The following is a 16,351-nucleotide window of genomic DNA, read 5'->3' on the forward strand; positions in this document are numbered from 1 at the left end:
ATAATAATCTTGGCTCTGTCCGACCACTGGTTGAGGAGGTTGTTCTCCATGCCTAGAATCTTGTCTTTTCACACAGAAAAATCCAACACATATTATAGAAACTGAGATGATTATGGTGGTTGTTGGTGTTTTTGGAATATCCAGAGAGAGACATCATGGCAGGGAGACTCACGTGCCGCCTGAACACCTGAAGGGACCGATCAGATGAGAGAGGCTGCAGATGGCTGATATTTATTTACTTCTCACGATTAAAAGCTACTATTTTTTTGTATTTTTACTGTCATCAATAGGGCTGTACAGATAAATCGACCATTTATCTGCACCAGTATGGGCTTTTATTTTTCTTTTTTAAATAAGATCCTATTTATATTTGTACATCAATAATGTTATTAATCCTTTTACATTTTGCATCACAATGTTGAAACAGTTATCACAAAACAGTTATCAGGCTTTTCCCCGGAAATTCACACTTGTTGTGATGCTGCAGAGCCATTCTATCATTTATTTTTCATTTATTTTGCTTTAAAAGTTGCAATATTGTCTCAGCAATGTTGTTCAGTATTATAAAAAAGTGAGTTTTGTGTGTGTCAAAGTTGTGAATACATGTCAAAAATGCAAAGTGCATTATCCCTGAAAATGTGATTTCATCATTTGAGACTTTATTATTTATTTATTTTTTAATTCTTCAAGATGCCATTTTGAATGAAGTTACGGTCTGGTACTCAATTTTGGATTCAAAAGAGAATGGGGAACTGACTCGTACAATCGCCGAATGCACGCTTTATTTCAATGTTTTCCAGTCAAAAAAATCCTATACAGTTTTGAAACAGTAGAAAAGGAAAAAGGTCCAGAGCAGTTTAGGTTTAGGCACCCCGTTGAGTTAATACCCAGTAGCCCACACATCACAGCTTGTTAATGCTTTTTGTGGGCAGCCAGGAGTCTAGCAAGTCTTCTCTCTGGGATTATTGCTCATTCTTCCTGACAAAAGTCTTCCAGCTCGGCGAGATTCCTGGGTTGCTCTGCTCTTTTGGCACAGATTGTTAATGATGTTTAGGGCAGGCCATGCCTGCTCCACCAGAGGTAGTCCATGGTGGATTTTGAGATCTGTTTTCCAGGTTTTAGATTTGGAACTTCCAGCGGAGTTCAGTTTCATCCACTCTTCCCTCCACCTGTGAAATATTCCCTCTGCTACTGACTGCAGTGAGACCCAAAAAACATGATCGATCCACCTCCATGCAGAACAGATTGACTGTTGTTCATGAAACTCTGAGCCCTTTGCTCTCCTCTGCTCATTGCAGCCTAAAAGTTTTACTTGAACCTCATTGGTCAATGGATTGTATTTGTGACAATGTGCGTTTGCAAAACTGTTCCGGCTGCTGGTACTGTATGTGGCACAAGTACAAGTCAAACAAGTGCTTATAGAATTGAAATTGATATGCATAACTTTCCTTGGTATCGATGAAGCAGGTGACCCGAGTTCTCCTAAAAAAACTATGAGCAACATGCGTGGTAACTTGAAATAAAAGCCGAAACTGTATTGCCGTTAGACATCAGCCTCTCTTAGCATTTGTTATACTCCTATGCAACATTAGTGCACAAGCTTCATTCTCGCGTGTTCTGTGTTGTCTTGTTAATTCATTGTTAGAGCACTACAGCGCCCCTGCAGTCCTGGCATGCGTACTACATCGTGTCTGGTAATTTTCAGTGAATGGGTCTTGAGCACATTCGTTTTGCTGCCAATCCATAACGTGTTTGTCACTTGCCTACGCTGATGACGCGCAACACACTGTGCGGCCGAAACACCAGAGCTAAGAAAAACGTCCTGGCTGCCAACTGGAGCCACCTTTTTAATCGTGATCGGATAAGTTGTATTATATGTGTTATTTTAAGGAATGAATTAACAGTGGTAGTGAATTGCTATGAGTGTATGCATGGAACAGAATAGGTACTTGTTGCTGTTTTGAGTCAAGCTTGAACAGTTATTTGAGTCTAAAATTATTATATATAGTATTCTTTGTAACTCTTGCAGATTCTACATTTTTTACATATTTATCTGTTCCTATGATGCAGTTACGGTTAACAAAAAAGAAGAATAATACCACCAAAACAGGTTGCTGTCTTCTGTTTGTGGATGTCCTTCACGTCTTTTGTTAAAAGAAAAAGTTTATTTAACCAGGTTTCTGGCTAACATATGATTTCTCTGCAAACAAAATAATTGCAAGTGTTTGAATCTCTTGAAAATCCATTTTTCTGTGGGCACATTGAGATCTACTTTAGAATAGACTGATTTTTAATTTATAGCTGTTGTATTTTCTGTTTGAAAATTAGACTGTGTGGTTTTTAAGGAGAAGATGAAAGAGAAACAATTAACAAGTAATTGTTCTGATGGCATGTCATGTAAGCCGTGGTGTTGCGCCATGCCAGGCAGAAACCCTATTCTATATTGTCAGTGTGTAGTCCGTTTGTGTGTGTTGATTTTATCGTGGATCCAATCGTATCGGAGGGGAACACTTCAGATTCAGGTCCCACGTCACTTCTGTTGTCAACATTTCTAAGTTTTCTTATCAACACACATCATGGCTTATATGTTTAGACAGCCTGTGCCAAGGGAGTCAAGATACAAACCCTATCTGACTGATAATATTTCTATACTCATATGCCTCCAAAAAGCAATTTTGTGTTCTTGAAAGCTATAGATGCTGGACACTATGGTGCAATAACAGTGGAAAGACGCACAGAGATGTAGTGCAAGCTCTGCTATGTGTTATGAAACAACTCCTCGAAATTTTGGCGTTGTGCAGGGTCGGGAGTCTCCACAGCTGTCAAACTAAATCAAGTTATCAGTTCCTTTGAGTTCATATCTCAGCACCTCCTCTTTTCCCCTGCTGCAGTTATCTTGAACACAGCCTCCTGAACACCAAATCTGACTCCTATAAGATGGAGTGGAAAGCTTAATACACTGGCCGTATGGGAGGGAGGATTTCTTATGTTACCATGGCAACAGTAACCAACGACATCGCTCATGCAAGCTCATCCATTCCGGTGAATGGATAGGAATCAACTCACCTCCATCTTTTTGTTCTTAGTCACATAATGAAATGTCTGTTTTTTTTACCTCAGTGAATGTCTGTGGGAAAATGGTTGGCTGATCTTTGTGCCTTCAGTTAACCACATTATTTTGCTTCAGCATAATGTTAATTGAAATTCAATGCATGCTTGGTTTGAAATGGTCACGTGCTCAAATGAGATTTATTCTTTACATAAGTATTTGCTCAAAATTTTCTGCTTAAATTTGTGCATTTGAAACCAATACATTTCTGTTGAAAGTTTCAACAGATAGGAAGAAATACTGTGTCTACTATCAAAGACAATATCTTGAAAGAAAATAGTTGCAAATGCATTTGTTTGTGTACATTGTGAGTGAGGTGATGAGATAATTGATACAAAATGGAACCCAGCGGTACAACTCTCTCAAGCTGGTTAGGGTTGTGGTTGATCAAACTGACTGTTGTGACAAACACCAATGTAATTTCCTCTCTCACAATTATCTTAATAAGAGCCTTCTTGTCTTATTCTCACTTATATGGTGACAAAATTAAAGTAAAAGCTGGTCCCTTTCCTGTCCAGCTGACTTAATTACTGGTGCCTCACTGGTGTGGGGGCTTATATAATAACTCCTTGTGACAGCTTTTTTATTCCCCGCCCTCTGCTTTCTGTGCTGTGCCTGACTTCTCGTGTGTATCACTTGTCCTCTCTTTGCTAGTACAGTAATTTTAAGTCGCCAGTTGAATCTGTGGTACTTCCATTTTGGTTCATACATGACAGACTCACTGCACTTTATCTCTAGAGAATCATATTGTATGTGACACATTGTTTGATTCGTGTTGTCAGACCTTCCATTATGCAGTTAAAAAAATTTGGTAACTCTCTAACGGAGTGCGAAATAACCAGGCTTGAGTAGCCTCCGACACCACGAAACCACTTTACAGCAGGGCGCAGTTTTGGAATGTCAGCTTATGACTATTTTGTAAAATTTGTGTTTGTACTGCAGTGAAACTTGTACAAGAAAAACATACTGTGGAGTGTTGTTCAGATAACAAAATTGAAAATATATATGAAAAAAAAAACAAAAACTAAAGTAACTTCATGTGTAATTGTGTAACTACTAGGTATCAGTAATGCAAGTACTCACATGCTACTTTTCGAAAAAAAAAATGCTATTGGTGCATCAATAATAATAATAATAATAATAAGAATAAGAATGTGTTATTTAAGTGTCAAATTGTCAAAGTTCGAAATGATTAATACCACTTTGAAAATAATACAGGTGTTAACCAGTATTTTTGCCTACTTTCATATATGCTGTAATGTGTTGAACTGTGTACTGAATGAACAGTAACATGGCAAAATAACTGTTATTTAACTTTTAGATATAATGTATAAGTTATATGTTACCATCATTATTATATACTATTACTACTATCCACTTACTGTCATGATGGGTTATCAAGTGCAGTGAGTAGAAACTGAAAGAATTTGAATTTGAAAGTGGTGGCATAAAGTTGTGTTTCACATAGCTAGTTTGTGCTATTATTATTATTATTAATAATAATAATAAATAAATAAATATTAATAATAACAATAATAAGAATACAATTACAATAAGAATAACAATATTATTATTATTATTATTATTACTACTACTACTAATAATAATAATAATAAAAAGAAAAAGAAAACACACACAATAAAGGACAATTCTTTGAAATTGGTGACGTTATTGGTCCACTTTAACCAAATAATCATGATAAGACCTAATATTATGAATCATATGAATCATGAATCATCAAACTGTCTCCATCTTTGGGAAAATCCCAAATTCCCCTTCAGTCCAGGCTGTTCTAAAGCATCCTGGGACCAGCTGTTTAATTGACTCAACAAGTGACAGTAGCTCACTGCAGTTAACTTGTGTTGACTGCCATGGCTAAGACAAGGGAGCACATCGAGAACAACCTGCTGTGCATTGTGGCAGCTCACAAGTCAGGAAAGGTTATATCGATGTGTTAACAAGGTCCAGTTAATACAGTACAGTAATACAGTAAGAATTGTGCAGCACATGTCTGTATCAGGGCGACCTTCCTTTGTGCCATCTTGAAAGCAGAAAGAAAAGATCTGTGAAACAAGTCATTAAGGTCTTGCTTTTTAACCAAGTCAGTAAATATGTTTCTAAAATTACACTGAAGCTGAGTGTGTGTTTGAGTGCATGGCTGCATGAGTGTGTGTATAAACCACTATATATTGCTGTATGACGTATTCCAGCTGGACTCCGGACAACCAGCAGAAGCTGTTGGAGTAACAAAATGTTCTGGAGGAAAGTTCCGACCCTATTTGGGAGATTGCTGAAGACAAGTTGCTCAATCATCTTAAGTGTTAGTCACGCCTTTAAAGACACATTTCTCTGACACATAAATCTGAAACCTACAACATAATGCCACCGTTTGCTGTACACTTCACACAAAGCATGCAACAAAAAGTAAAGAAGGAACGTTGTTAACGTTGCCACCTAACTTCATTATTGCTTCAGTTAGACAATGACACACTTGGTATCAGTAGCCCGGCAAAACTTGCGTGCTCAACACTGTTGGCACAAGCAAGACCAGTGGTTCGTGGTAGGAACACCACCAAAATGTAACCTGTTCCATGTTCCATTGTCTACATTTCCTATGAAAAATTGTACTTCCATTTTTCCGTTATTTTTACCTTGGTTAAGCAAGTTAGATCAACCAATCTAGCTCAGCATAGCAACCTTACCTGAATATTTTTTTTATGTTAATAAGACTCCTTTGAAGAAGTAGAACTGCTAGATGAACTACCACCACTACACCCTCACACTTGGCTTCCACCCTTGAGCTCTGTCTTCTTTTACTTCACTGAGCCAGCCTGGCTGTACTTCCTGTCACTCTCATTCAGGTTTACTTATGCCTCAATGTAAATAAAGCCGAGCAGCGACAGATGGAAAAACGACTGCAGAAGGAAAGAAAATCTACAAAGTGAATGGGGTGAGCGCCAGAAAAGTGGAGGGGATGAAAGCCACCACAGAGCAGTCTGTGTTTAGTGGGTTAGAGGAGAGCCTCCTATTGGACCACCTCACTACCACGATGCAGCAGATACCGAAAAGTGCTGCCATCAGACCTACAGCAATGACTCCTTCTCTGTTGTCAAGGCAATATCTGTATGACGCCCGCAGATACTCTTGACCAATACTATTCTTACGCTGCACAACTTGTGTAAATAGTATTGAGTGCTATTATCGGGCGTGTGTGTGTGTGTGCATGGAAGCGCAGCGAGCGCAGAATAAGTGGCACCAGACAAGCCTTATAAGGAGTGGTTAGATCATTGGCCACACTGTTAGTAAAACAGAACCATATGTGTGCTTTGAGTGTTTGTGAGCAGGCGTACCACTAGTGTGTGTGTGCAAGTTAAACCACGGGTGTCCAAAGGTAGACGAAGGATAGTGGCCAAGGTTTGGCATGTGGTGAAGGTCACATCACAAAGTCGCGCTCACACTCGACGCCTTCAAAGTGTGATTTTTAAAGTCAGAATTGAGCGCAGTCGAGGAGGCGATAGACTCAATCCTCGCCACACACGCTTAATGTATACATGAGTCAATGAGTCTATTGTGGAGTGATTCATGTTGCTGCTTTTCTTTTTCTCCACTGCTTATAAACGCCAGCAGAAAAGAACTCTCTCGCTCTCTCTCTCCGTCTTCATCTTTCTTACACAGCTTGTCTGGAATGTACAGATGTTTCCTTTTGGGAATGGGCGTCCTGCTCCATTCACACACGCACATACACAGACAGAGCGAGAGAGAGAGAGAGAGAAGCGAGGGAAGGCTTCTCAAAAGAAAGGGAGAAAGCAGATCGCTATAAATTGGAGCTCACGGTAGCTAATAATGGCGACTCATCCGAATGGAAGATAAGAGTCTGTTCTGAATGAGTGTGCTCCTTGAACAATCCAGCAGTCTTCCCCATAAACAATTCATTCCTCCCTTTCTCCCAACCTCCAGTTCATTATTGATCTTTCTCTCCTCTGCTCTTTCATGGATCAGAAACTCTGCCTCCCGCAGAGATGAGTTCACTTCACTCCAGTCCAATTGTGTTATCTTTGAACTGCGCGACTCAATTAGATTTTCTCACTTCCTTTCCCTATCTCCTGCTTTGGTGGTGACAGCATGATCTGTTAAAGCAACAGTTCATACCAGGTCTGTTGATATTATTATATAAGGCATATTTCTGTCTTTTTTATTTATTTTTACGAGGTTTTCTCAGGAACTTGATGGCTATGTTGGTATTCCAGGAGTAAGAAAAACAATCTATAAGGCCAGTTAAAAACACTATACATCTCAACACATTCTGCTCATTGTCACTTTTATTTTATTTTTTTTATTTTTTTTTGCAGTTACCAACTGATCCTACAAGTTCAAGTGTTTCCTCACTTGCACTAAAGGTCAAGCTTAAGATGGTTAACTCATTATCCCAGCCAGGGAGGTTGTGTTTTTACTGGCGTTGGTCTGTTGAAAATGTGTTGAAGGATTCCAAAGAAATGTACTGGTAATGTTGAGAACGGGGCGAGGATTGGATGATTAAGCCCCTGTTCACACAGCGACGGAGATAGTTGTGTCTGCACAAGTTCTGAGCTGGATAGACCTTTGATCTACACAACTCCAGTGTTTTCAGTCACCGTGAATAACTTCGGAACCGTTTTCAAGAAAATTGTAACTTCTCTTAAGAGATTATGAAATTTGTGTATGCTCTTCCTCTGGCGATATTAAGTGTCAACCTTCGAGGTCATAATGCTTTTTTGGTGTGTGTGTGATTTGTTAAATGTGTTTTGATTAACTATCAGATGCATTTCGGTGCCACTATGATGTGTTTGTTTTCTTTCTCTGGTTCCTAGAGATCTGTCCAAGAACCACATATCCTCCCTGGACACCAGCCTGCTAGACCGTCACACCGGCCTCCGCGAATTGTGAGGAGACACTCGTCCACTCATTAGTGCCATATTTCCCAAATATTTATTATAATATTGCCATTCATTATATACACACAAATGGTTATGCTCCTGGGTTACGGTTTATTGCATGAAATATTTTGTTTCATTGTTACTATAATGGACAAGAAGTCGATCTATACAATATCACTGAAATCACTGTCAGGCTTCAGGCTAGCGTTCAGCTGCTCTTGGATCTGAGTTATTGTGTACATGTAACCTGTCACAGAGTATTTGTCATTTGACGGAGATCTCTGATTTCTTTGTCAACAAATGTTGATGCAGTGTGTGTGCCTGTGTATCTCTCACTTTTAGGTATCTACAGGGAAACAGGATCAGCGTCCTTCCCAGAGGGGTGTTCTGCTGTGGACCTCTGTCAATTCTGTGAGTGTCATCGATGGTATCTCTATTGTGAGTTAGGATGGATGTGGCGGTCATGAAGCCACTGAGAAAGTAGCAAAAGGTACAGACTCATAGTTACATCTTACAACAGAGGGGAGCTACAGGTGTGTAGATGGCGATCGCTGAACTGGTTCTGCCTGCACATATCATCGTCATCATCCTGCCTTATAGTTAGCAATGTTTCCACTCTAAAACCATCCATAATTTCCTCCCTTTTTCAGGGGGAGATGAATTAGTAAACAGAATATATATAACAAAATAGATGCTTCTTTAAACCAGTACAATATTATGACATCTTATTAAATACTCATATTTGAAGAAGCGTTTTTTAAATGTGTTGTTTTGATGACATATTGTGTTCTGTCCCCATCAGAGACTTAAGCAACAACCTCATCACAACCATAGAAGAGAGAATATGTGACGACCTTTGCAATTTAACACAAATGTAAGTCCGTCAGGTTTCTCTTTGATTCCAATTTCTTTTTTTTTATCCATAAAATGTTGTGCCATATTTGAAGGGCTGAAATTTGTGATGGGATCATTGTCAGGATTTTGACGTATATTTGTTTCTGTGCGTGTGCTCATGTGTGTGTGCATGTGTGTGTCTGAGAGTGCTTCTGCATGTGTGTTCGCATATTTATTTTTTGCCATATGGGTGTGGAAAATGTATGTGTATGACTGGTCATGGAATATGTTTGTGGGTATAATAATCAATCGTGTGTCCTGCACAACTTCCCAGCGTCATTCAAATCTCAGTCTGATGTCGGACCTTCACTATTATAGTGTTAAGCTTTCAGGCATTTTCAACCTCTCTAGGCGGCTTGCTAAAATGTCTCCTCCTGTTAAGCAATAATTGTATGTTTTGTTACTCTTGCCTGATTAATTGAAGACCTTTGTCCCTCTCTAAGTTGACTTCCAGGGTGTCATTACATAGTAGTTATTCAGTCAGTCGTAACAGTTATCATTACCAAACCACTAAATTAATCAGAATGCATTGGATAATAATTCAGAGCATTAAACTTACGAAAAGGTTGAAAAGTGCCTTTCATCCGTCATGAACTTACTTAGTACTTCTACAGCTTGTCTCACACCTTTCTCTCACTCATAGTGCCGCTGTATCATGTCACTTCCAGATGCAGTTGAAATGAAACTAGACAAGAATAATTGGAAATCATATTAGAGCTGATGTAGTCCTTCTTCCTTATTCCCCTCTCTTCTAGTGACCTAAGCAGCAACCCGTTTGTGTGCGACTGTAAGTTGTTTCGGTTGGTCAGCTGGCTGCAGGAGAAAGGCGTTCGGGTTCAACACCCCGATGCCATGCTGTGTAACAAACCTCTAGAGCTTCGCCACCAGCCCCTCCTCAATGTCAGCATGCGGACCTGTGGTAAGACTCGAGGCTTTGGTTGAATCACCCCATGATGTTCATAGATTTTGAACATTTAAAATGTTTTCCTCAGGTCTGAATTACGCCGGGTGCCTGGAGGACAGCAGCAGTGGAGGTGGAGGACGCAGTGAGCTGGTTATCTTTTCTTCCTCCACGCCGGGGAACTTCACTCGGGAACAGTGCAACAGTGTGTGTTTTGCTGCATCCTACCGCTATGGCGGTCTGGGAGCAAGACACGAGTGTCTCTGTAGCACAAACTCTGAGCCCAACTTCATCAGCGAGTCCCAGTGTTCTGCTGCCTGCACCAACTGGCATGTGATGAAGGTAGCACTCGACTTCTTGTCCTACAATTGAATAAGGTCCCCTGAGCCTTCCTTCATTACCAAAACAATAAAGCAGACAGCCGTAATCATATTTTCTTCAATATCTATTGATATTCTAATCTGAAAATTCTTCTCTTTCTCAGGAATGTGGGTGGACTTTGGCTCTAGATGTGTTTGCAGTGGAATTTTCAGTGTCACTGAAGCCCCTCCCACTGCAGAGTGTTCACCATCCCATCAGTTTCTATGCTGCCTCCTCAGTCAGTTCAGCGACTCTGTCCTGGGACTTCGGTGACCTTTCACCTCGGGTCAACACAACAGGTTTAGAACTGACCTCTGTGACACACAAGTACGGACTTCCTGGTCAATATGTGGTCACTGTGATGGCCTGGGCTGGAAACAAGGAGGTGATACACAACGATCAATGAATGAAGACATTGTAAGGTGTTGATGTGTGGATTTCGTTGTCACAGGCGTCAGCACGCACACAAGTGTCGGTGACTCTTCCTCCTAAACTGGAGCTGCAATGTCCACTTCTCGGTGTGGCCAATCAGAGTCTAGACTTCAGGCTGGTCAGCTGGGGGTCTGTTGGGGTGGAGGTAGACTGGAAGATCACGAAAAATGATGCAGAGGTTATGAAAGGTGAAGCTTGAGTTTGTTGGTGTATTCTGGAATGTTTGGTCTCTTGTAGTTATGTACATAAGGGCGATCCTAACCTAACCTGTCCACTTCGGTCCTCCACCAGCTTCCCCTCCTTGTCCAAAAGACGCGGTACATCACAAACAGTCCTCGCGCTGTTTCCAGATAGTTACTGTGGAGCTCAGCTGGACCGATGCTCGGCAGCAGTGTTCAGATCGCGGTGGAGATCTGGCAGTGGTGAGAGGTGATGTGCTGAACCTCCTTGCACCCAAAGTCACACAGTGAGTTGTTTTCATCTATCAGTTCATCATAAACCATTCTTTAAAATAAGAAGAACGCAGTGCACATTTGGACTGATGTGCTCTCACCTGCAACCGTCTCTGCCTCCTGACCTGATGTGTGTGAATTGATCATTTGAATCAATCTCAGGCAGAGACTTCTTCTGGCTTTAATAGCAACTCTTGTGCCTCATACACAGCATGACTACAGGAAGTATGCCTCTTGAAAAAGATCAGTATATACATGTGTTGACATGAATGGAGGGAGTTCACAAATCCGCTCACGGTGCTCATCTGCAAACAGTAATTATAACAAATATGGGGGCCGCATGTGGCGCCCGGGGGCCGCACTATGCCTAGGTCTGCTATAGATCATACAATATACAGTATTCATTGGTTTAAATCCAGACTCTGTATTGTCTGGAGTGAAAAGCAGTTTGCTGTTATTCTCCGCACTGTTGATATCAGATTATACAACACTATTTACTCTGTGGCAACAGAAAACATTGTATACTGTATAGACATCCCACAGTGTTGGCATGTTGTTCTGACCAAGGCCAAGTTGAATCGGGTCACATCTGAGCAAGCACAGCTGCAATGTCACTGTCATGCCCAGAGAGACGTGTCTGAGTCATTAAGTCATGAAACTTGCCGTGAACAAATTGATGGAGCTTTGTACTTGTCTTTTTCATTTAAAGATTGCTTGGAAAAGTCTAAAAAGTGATGCAATTATTTCTTGATGTGGAGTCCAATTGCAGCATTAGGCTTAATTGTGTTCGTGTGGTGTTCAAGTCCCTTGCTGGTACTGCCCTGCAGCTCAATCATAAAATGTTTCATAACCAAACACATGCTGCTTTGTTATCGACTCATCTTTTCCGTGTTCAATTTTCACTGTTAACATTGTCGTTTTTTTTATTCTTACTCTCTCATAATCGCTGGTCTCTCTGTTAATGTAGCGTGCACTTTACTGTCCTGTAGGGACCGAGGCGTTTGGCTGGGCTTGAGTGATGTCAACTCACCTGGCAGACTGCGATGGGTGAACGGTTCTGACGCTTGGAACGGAGAAGAGGGTCTGCCCCCTCGTTCCCCGATGACTCAAGGAAATGTCTGCGTGTCTTTGGATCAGCGGGCTCAAACCAGTTCGCACCCGTGCAATGCCAAGCGGGCATATGTGTGTCAGTACACCCCCCAAGGTAGGTCTGAGGGGTCTGGTGTTTTCAGCTGGCATCACTGGGTTAGCCTGATGAATCCAAATACTTAAATAAATGTTTTTATCAGCTCTGTTACAATCTGTTGTTTTGATAACCAGCTGTGTTGTTGGTTACAGGAAAAATAAACAAGCTTGTTGTAGACTGCCAACACACTTCACATACAACAAACCACATGACTGACTGATTAAAGTGAACTAATTTTTGGTTGGAAAAGTGATACCACTGGTCAGCCAGGATTTTGAACCAGGCATCCAAAACCCCGGCCCCAACCCATAACCCCGCCCTTAACCCCACCCCCTCCCCATGCACCATGTCAACAACCAGGCTTTTAGCTAGGAGGGCGTCTGGGCGTCTGCAAAACATGAAAAAATGGAAACCGATTTTCGACCGTATCTTGGTCACTAGATGCCGCCATATACCAGTGTAATCTGGTGGCCAAGCTACAGTGAGTTACAGTAGCTGACTGACAACTAACAACTTGCTTTGTAACAAACAAATAACTTGATAAACAACAAATAAACAAGCATCTGAGTCAAATAACAAAGACATCAAATTGGTAACTGTTGCCACAGTAACACGTGCAGGGGTCCCCTGGGCAATTATTTTACTGATCCTGCTTTATAAAAAAAAAAAAAAATAATAATAATAATGCAGTTGCGTCTCAGCTGTGATGGTTTTCTAAACTTCCACAACCACAACATTCATTCATTCAAACAATGTGTATATAAAGGCTTGTAGCTTGATTAAATAAATAGAACTACTGGAATTTTGGTCCCTGTTTAGCTATTTTGCACTCATTCTGAAAGGGCTGTGTGTTCATCCAGTTGCCACTGGGATGCGGGGAGGGAAGCGCCAAATATTCCTGAGATTCAATTTCTGATGTAAAGTTTCGATATGACTTGCTAGAATTGTCAGGATGATCGTCTGTCTGTCTGCCATTTAACCTAATGTTTGGCCCTGAGCTGCAGGTTTTTGTTATTCCTGTCCCAACATCCAAATCTAGAGAGTCTCACCAACTGCTCTCCAAACAGCTGATCAGTGAGATTTCAAATGCCAAAAAATACGTCTAATGTCATAAATGAAATGCAGGGCGACAGTATTGGTTGAAAATTTCCATAATGCTGGAGTTGAGCTGCTGAGGGGAGTTTGTTCTTCTGTTGAAGGGTCCATCAATATTGATTTATAGTTACTTCTGGAAGCCTCTCCAGGGTGTCCTCTGCATGTAGTCCAAATAGCTGTCCTTCCAGGGAGTCGGTTTTATGGAATGAATTTTGCTAGAATCAACCCTTTAAAGTAATTGTACATCCCAAACCCAACTGTTTTTGATGTGTGTGGGTGGGTTTTAAAACATCCAAACATCGTGTACTGTCGGCGATGATATCTGCTTTAGTGTACTTTTTGGCATCTTTCAACGAAAAAAATAACTCCCCACTTTTGTTGTTTGGACAGTTCGTCTCCCAGATTCTGGGATCTGCCGTACTGGCTTGGCTGTGCTCCCCTCCCACAATGCTTTGCATCAGGCGTCCCCATCAAGTCCTTCCTCAATCACACAAACACCTGCCAACATTGTGGAGGTATGAATACATCACCCTGATAGAATTTTGTTTTGTATTCTGAAGGCTCTCGTTTCAAATGCTGTCCTCAGGTGATGCTGTTTCCATCTTTAAGCTTCGTCCAAGCAGGTCGTCTGTCTTCTCTGGAGTTCGTCACTCAAGAGCTCCATGCGCAGATTAACGTCCGATTTCAGATCTATCGACCTCACTGCCACCTTCGTGGTCGGCACCTGCTGCTGCCCAGTGAGTCACGTACACAGCCTCACACAGTGAACCGTAAACCATCCGTGCATGCACACTGAGCTCTGAAATACCTGCCACCTGCGCCCAGACCTGCCTGTTGACACAAGCATCTTAGGCTGCCATGATTTTAGATCTACTCAAGCTTCATACAGTACGAGTGACAAGATCATTCTTGCAACATTATCACAGTTTTATATTTTCAGAACATGTGGTGGGATCAAGACAGCAAGACAAAACCTAAGAAAGTTGTGATGCAAAATGTCTTATTCAGTCAGTATGGCTATTTTGTTATTTCATTTGTATTCGCTCGTAGCTTGTTAAATGCTGCAGACCAAGTTTGAATCACAAAACAACACAAAAAAACAAATATTTATTGTTATTTCATGTCTTTGTTTTGCTTATGCTGAGCTGGAACTGTATAGTCATCCAATTTAGAGAAGCATGTAAGTCAGTTACATTTGTCGATTGTGTCGCATCAATGCACATCACTTTGCAAACAAGTTGAAAATCCTCAGGGTTTTCTTTGGGACATATATCGCAACAATCAAATTGCTTGTGTGGTGAAATGAAATAGCATCAGCAACAGCATGTGAAAAGACCACTGACGGAAATAGCTACATAAAGCTGTGGCGGGATGCAACAAATTGTGTTAGATATGGTGGAAAGCCATGTCTTAAATCTAATTTACGTGAGGTAACTCGGTGAGGGATGTAGAGAAGGCAATGAATGAATAGGAAAGAGAATTTGACTCTGACTTGAGTGTGATTTTTGAGCCCTGTCAACGGGAAATATTTCCACAGTTGAGTCTGTTTTGACATTGAATAGAGAGAAACTCTTCTATTCAAAATGGCAAACTGAGATTTTGTGTATACAATGTGCTACCTTGTACAATTTTTTTTTAACTTTGCAGACCTGAAGGGTCAAAATCAGCACATTAATTGCCACAAACTTAAGCGAAAATTAATGCGTTGATCATCAATTGTCATCAAAATAATTAACCTTGTGCTTAGCTTTCGGAACAGCATCGGTCCAGGTTCGAAAAAGCCACTTCTAATTTCTCTTGAGTGCTGGGTTTAGTGAGTGATCTCCTTTTAATCAGCAGCCTAATGTGTGGCCTCTCTAACCTTAAACACAATCAACATGAGTCAATGTTAATGAGGAGGAATGTGGGAGCTTCATATACAAGTAACCACAGTAACGTGCAGCACTTGGGCTCGCAAGAGGTGCAGTGTGCAGTGGTTCTCATGACTGACGGCGTTATCAAAAGGGAAGATGTGTATTCTGTATTCACTCTGATGTCACTCTCACTGCTCTAGCTAGACTCTCGAGTCGATTTCGGTGGCATTGTACATACATGTTTTCTAGATAGGTCAAATAAGTGTAGGGTATTAGTAATGGGTGTCTCAACAAGTGACTTGGCACTGATAAAATACATACTTAAGCATCTTATTTGAATCTTAAATACCTAAATAAAAGTCTCCTGAACATTTTAAATCCTGAAAAATCATGTCATCATTTTCAGGTTGTGCAGGTCAGGCATGTGCTCCGGTGGCGTCTTGTGTCACCCATGACACGAAGCTCGTTGACCCGCCTCCATGTCCCAGACTGGAACAGTGGTGTCTGTTTCAGCAACAGTGTCTGCCCCTTTCCGCTGCCTGCGCGCCCTCCTCTTGCCCCAACTGTACCCATGGTCACCACTTGCCCCGGGATGCTGTGAGGCCACAATACATACTTCAAGATGAGGTGGTCTTCACGCTACCTGCAGGACCTGCTGCGACAATCCTGGTGAATTTTCATTTGGTTTTTGGTGTTATGACTTCTCACTGATACTGATCCACTCCCTTCACAGGTGCAGGACCAGCTAGAAGATCTCCTGGTTTCACCCGGTGATGTCATCGCCTTACAGCATAATGCCGGCCCGGCATCTCTCCTTACTTGCCGATCCACCCCTCTCTCTCCATGGCGACATTCTGTCATGGTACTGAACCAGTCCGAGTGGTTCTGGATGAACTATACTGAGCAGGATTCGAAGACGTCAGACCATAGTCTTTCCCACCCGGTGCTTGACTTGGAGGCGCTGGTGGATAAAGGTGAAGCAGGTTGGCTCGAGGACGTGGTCTGTCCAATCAGAATTCTCTCTGTGGGCCACAGTGAGACGCAGCTGCAGGGTGCGCAGCTGTCTGCCGGCCTGGGTCAACCCGGACTCTATAGCCTGCTGGTAAGACATCAGATCACGAAGTCACATCCCAGCAGGCTGATGAAGCCCTTAAAT

At 41.5% G+C, this 16,351-nt stretch overlaps 1 protein-coding gene across 1 annotated transcript in view; it reads left to right on the forward strand.

Annotated features, from left to right (window-relative positions):
* LOC128753954 (polycystin-1-like) overlaps positions 1–16,351 on the forward strand; it is a 49,972-nt gene that overhangs the window by 2,788 nt on the left and 30,833 nt on the right. The window contains exons 2-14 of the mRNA XM_053856197.1: positions 7,957–8,028; positions 8,365–8,433; positions 8,825–8,896; positions 9,672–9,835; positions 9,909–10,159; positions 10,302–10,562; positions 10,629–10,797; positions 10,901–11,075; positions 12,051–12,265; positions 13,733–13,857; positions 13,929–14,079; positions 15,602–15,864; positions 15,929–16,297. Coding sequence (XP_053712172.1) covers positions 7,957–8,028; positions 8,365–8,433; positions 8,825–8,896; positions 9,672–9,835; positions 9,909–10,159; positions 10,302–10,562; positions 10,629–10,797; positions 10,901–11,075; positions 12,051–12,265; positions 13,733–13,857; positions 13,929–14,079; positions 15,602–15,864; positions 15,929–16,297 — 2,356 coding nt within the window. The remainder of the gene's footprint in view (positions 1–7,956; positions 8,029–8,364; positions 8,434–8,824; positions 8,897–9,671; positions 9,836–9,908; positions 10,160–10,301; positions 10,563–10,628; positions 10,798–10,900; positions 11,076–12,050; positions 12,266–13,732; positions 13,858–13,928; positions 14,080–15,601; positions 15,865–15,928; positions 16,298–16,351) is intronic.

Source organism: Synchiropus splendidus, chromosome 2 (assembly GCF_027744825.2).
Source record: "Synchiropus splendidus isolate RoL2022-P1 chromosome 2, RoL_Sspl_1.0, whole genome shotgun sequence".
In the NCBI taxonomy this organism is placed as follows: Eukaryota; Metazoa; Chordata; class Actinopteri; order Syngnathiformes; family Callionymidae; genus Synchiropus; species Synchiropus splendidus.